This window comes from Haliaeetus leucocephalus, unplaced genomic scaffold (assembly GCF_000737465.1).
Source record: "Haliaeetus leucocephalus isolate CR32 unplaced genomic scaffold, Haliaeetus_leucocephalus-4.0 Scaffold305, whole genome shotgun sequence".
Taxonomy (NCBI): domain Eukaryota; kingdom Metazoa; phylum Chordata; class Aves; order Accipitriformes; family Accipitridae; genus Haliaeetus; species Haliaeetus leucocephalus.
This window is the reverse complement of record NW_010972741.1, coordinates 85,863-89,799: the sequence shown is the minus strand read 5'-3', so window position 1 is coordinate 89,799 and position 3,937 is coordinate 85,863. Positions and strand designations below refer to the sequence as shown.

General features: G+C 54.3%; 1 protein-coding gene across 1 annotated transcript; it reads right to left on the bottom strand.

Moving 5' to 3' along the window:
• Positions 1-612: 612 nt before the first annotated feature.
• On the bottom strand, positions 613-2,572 carry LOC104833796 (olfactory receptor 14J1-like). The gene is made up of 2 exons (XM_010570694.1): positions 2,558-2,572; positions 613-1,581 (listed from the first exon to the last, which is right to left on the bottom strand). Exons 1-2 carry the CDS (start codon positions 2,570-2,572, stop codon positions 613-615), a joined length of 984 nt encoding a protein of 327 aa, XP_010568996.1.
• Positions 2,573-3,937: the final 1,365 nt, after the last annotated feature.

Sequence of the window (3,937 nt, the reverse complement as noted above, 5' to 3'; positions counted from 1 at the left end):
CCATGCATGGGGAGGGCACCCAGAAGGGCTTCTCTAAATGTGTTGTCAGCACAAGGACGGCAACCGAGGGAACCCTGGTCCCAGTGGCCAGTGGGGCACGGGGATGGAGTGACAAAGCCAGTGTAAATACAGCAATTCCTCAGAACCAAGATTCTCCCTTGAGAGTCCTGCCACAGAGCAGGACTGTGACCGAGCTACCAGAGCACTCAGGGCTTACACCAAGCCAGGGCTCAGAAGGAGAGTGTGGGAGTGGAAAGAGAGCAGCTCTGGGAAGACCAAGCACTGGTGCTGCCTGGCAGTGCTGCTGTGCTGAGACTCTTTTCCCCTTCCCCTCTGCACAAAGTCAACACCCTGCAGCTTCACCAAGATCTCAGAGGAAGGATCTCAGGCAAACAAGTCGCTGCAGGGTCCTTTATTGTGTTGAAATACACAGAGAGCACTGCGCCTCATTTATACAGCCTCGGGGTCATATTGTACAGGTAGACAGTGAATTAGAAGTGGGATGAATCATAAAATTTCATTGTGAACATTATCACTAGAAAAATAAAGAAAACACCACTGCCACCACAAAGAAGAATCAGAGAAGACAGGCTGAGCCTGTAATGAGTTACATTATGAATGCTCTGCAGAAGAAAACAGACAGTTAATTGCTTCTGAAGAGCACCTGTTCATCATTTTCCTCAGGGCATCCTTGAGCTCCTGGTTCCTCATGCTGTAGAGGAGGGGGTTCACTGCTGGAGGCACCACCGAGTACAGAACTGCCACCACCAGATCTAGAACTGGGGAGGAGATGGAGGGGGGCTTCAGGTAGGCAAACACTGCAGTGCTGACAAACAGGGAGACCACGGCCAGGTGAGGGAGGCACGTGGAAAAGGCTTTGTGGCGTCCCTGCTCAGAGGGGATCCTCAGCACGGCCCTGAAGATCTGCACATAGGAGAAAACAATGAAAACAAAACAACCAAATGCTAAACAGGCACTAAGCACAAGAAGGCCAACTTCCCTGAGGTAGGAGCGTGAGCAGGAGAGCTTGAGGATCTGGGGGATTTCACAGAAGAACTGGCCCACAACATTGCCTTGGCAGAGTGGTAGTGAAAATGTATTGGCCGTGTGCAGCACAGCATTGAGAAACCCACTGGCCCAGGCAGCTGCTGCCATGTGGACACAAGCTCTGCTGCCCAGGAGGGTCCCGTAGTGCAGGGGTTGGCAGATGGCAATGTAGCGGTCGTAGGCCATGATGGTGAGGACACAATACTCTGCTACTACCAAGAAGGCAAAGAAAAAGACCTGTGCAGCACATCCCCAGTAGGAGATGGCCCTGCTGTCCCACAGGGAATTGGACACGGACTTTGGAACAGTGGTGGAGATGAAGCCCAGGTCAAGCAGGGAGAGGTTGAGGAGGAAGAAGTACATGGGGGTGTGGAGGTGGTGGTCGCAGGCTACAGCGGTGATGATGAGGCCATTGGCCAGGAGGGCAGCCAGGTAGATGCCCAGGAAGAGCCAGAAGTGCAAGAGCTGCAGCTGTCGCGTGTCTGCAAATGGCAGGAGGAGGAACTCAGTGATGGAGCTGCTGTTGGACATTAGCTTCCTCTGGGCATGGGGCACTGTCCAAGAGGGTAAAGCCAGTGACAAGTTAGAAGAAAATTCTTTGAGCTAAACCCAATGTGTTTCTCATAGAAACCCCACCAAAGCTGCCTCTCGTATTTCAGAAAGACCTTTGGCAGGTCCCTTTCATGAGCTGTGCTTGGTGCTGGCTGAGGGTGCCACTGGGAGCAGCGGGCTCTGCTGTGGGCTACAGGGGAGTCAGTCCTGCCCTACAGCAAGAGGTAAATAGGAACATGGGGTAATCTTAGTTTACATCCACTTGTCATGTCAAATAGCTTTTCAGCATTGTCACTGCCAATGCAACCAAAACTGGGGATTTTGTTTTGAGTATTTGTTCTGGTTTCCACACGCCAATTAAGGAGTGCTTTTGGCAGGGAAAGAAGTGAAAGTCCTAAAGATGGAGTGTCCTGAAAGGAGAGTTTTGTCATTTGTATCACTGGGAGCCTGGGGATTAGGAGGGGATTGGGATATTTTACTCACATGGACAAATCTCTGAAATGCACCCAAATCCCCCCTCCCCATTCCTCTCCAGTGACAAGAACAAGAGGAGCAGGGACAGGAGGACAAAAATGGATAAACACTACAGACCTGCTGCCAATGGAGGCAGGACAGGGACAGATGGTAGGGCATTTGATAATTTCTTCTCTTCAGGGCTGAGGCCACTGAGAAGGTGACTGAGTCCCCATGGCCGTAAGGGCAGAGGATCTGCTGGGTGGGAGAAAAGACCAAGGGTTTTCTCCACTGATGGCAGGGAGGTGCCTGAATCCCCCCTCCCATGGCATTTCTGGGAGCAGCTCCCTCCTCTCACTCCCTGCCCCTGTCTCTGCTGCCTGGAGCTGTCCCTGTCAGCAGCTGCTTCTCTGTCCCCTTGTCTCCTCCCTGTCCCTGCTCACAGAACCATTCCCACCCGCTGTGTGCTCAGCTCTGCCCTGCAGACCCCTCCTGGCAGCCGGGCACTGCCCAGGGGCATCTCTGTGTGTGCAGGGGCTAAGGAGCACCTCAGACAAGTGCTAAGGACAACTGGGGTCTCGGTGCCTTCTCCAGAGGGGACAAATAAATTTTAATGTCACACTGCCCACCCACCCACCAGGAGGATAAAAGTTCAAAGCAAAGACTCCTTACCTTTCAGGAAAATACTGCCTTGATGTTCTTCTTGAAAGTCCCCTTGGAAATGCCCAGGGCTAAGCTGGAGCTCTGAGCAAACCTGACCCATGCAGCAGCCTCTCGACAGCAGAAGCACCCTGCTCTGCCCTTCCAGGGGTCATTTCTTTCATGCACTCCTTCTGCCCACACTGTCATGGGGAGTTCCCTGCGCAGGCTGAGTGCTGACCCTGGCAGGCAGCAAAGTCCCTGCTCCATCACTCAGCCCCTGAAACACCAGGACCCTGCTCTGAAGGACAGCCCTGGGCACCCCTGCATGCACACCCGGCTTCACAGCCCTGCAGCTGGTGCCAGGAGAAGGCAGCCCTCATGCCCTGTCCCTCTGACAGGGCAGCAGGGAAGCCCTGCTCTGGAGCACACCCTTCTCCTCTACACCAGAGAAATGAAGCCAGTCCTCCTGCCAGATCCCATACACTGTCAGATGTGCCAGTGTTTGGAGATCCCTGCAGGAACTGAAGCTCTATTGCCCTGCACCCACCCCACAGACTTACCATGCAGAGGGCTGTGAAGATTTCTCCCGCAGTGAGCTCTCAGCATCCTCCCACTCCACACTGCCTTTAAGCTCTCTCTGCCTTGCAGGTCTCCTCTCGATGCCTGCAGGCAGTGCCCCCAGCCCTGCTCCTGGGCAGAGCTGTCTCTCTGCAGCGCTGCCCGCTTGCCATGAGCTCCCTCTGTCCCAGGAGCCCAGCCCAGCTCAGCAGCAGAGGACCAGCCCAAGGCAGCACTTGCTCTGCCCCCTCTGGGCTCCCTCCAGCTGTCCCTGGGCCTCCAGGGGAACCTGCTGGGAAACAGGCTGAAGCAATCACGGATGTTCCCTCCCGCACCTGGGGAGAGACACTGCTTTCCAGCAGGGTCATTGCTCTGCTGAGAGACAGACTTAGGTCCAAGAATCCACTTGTCTGAGAATCATAGAATCTTTTCAGTTGGAAAAGACCCTTAAGATCACCACGTCCAACCGTGAACGAAACACTAGCAAGTCCACCAGTACACAGTGTCCCTAAACACAGTGTGTTTTAAATACCTCCAAGGAGGGTGACTCAACCCCTTCCCTGGGCAGCCTCTTTCTTCTGCCATCATTGGGCAGGACACGCAGACAGTGACAGGCAGGGATCTCCTTTAGCCCTGCTGAGGGAAGGGAGCCAGCTGAGTCCATGGAGGCATCTCATGCTGGGAT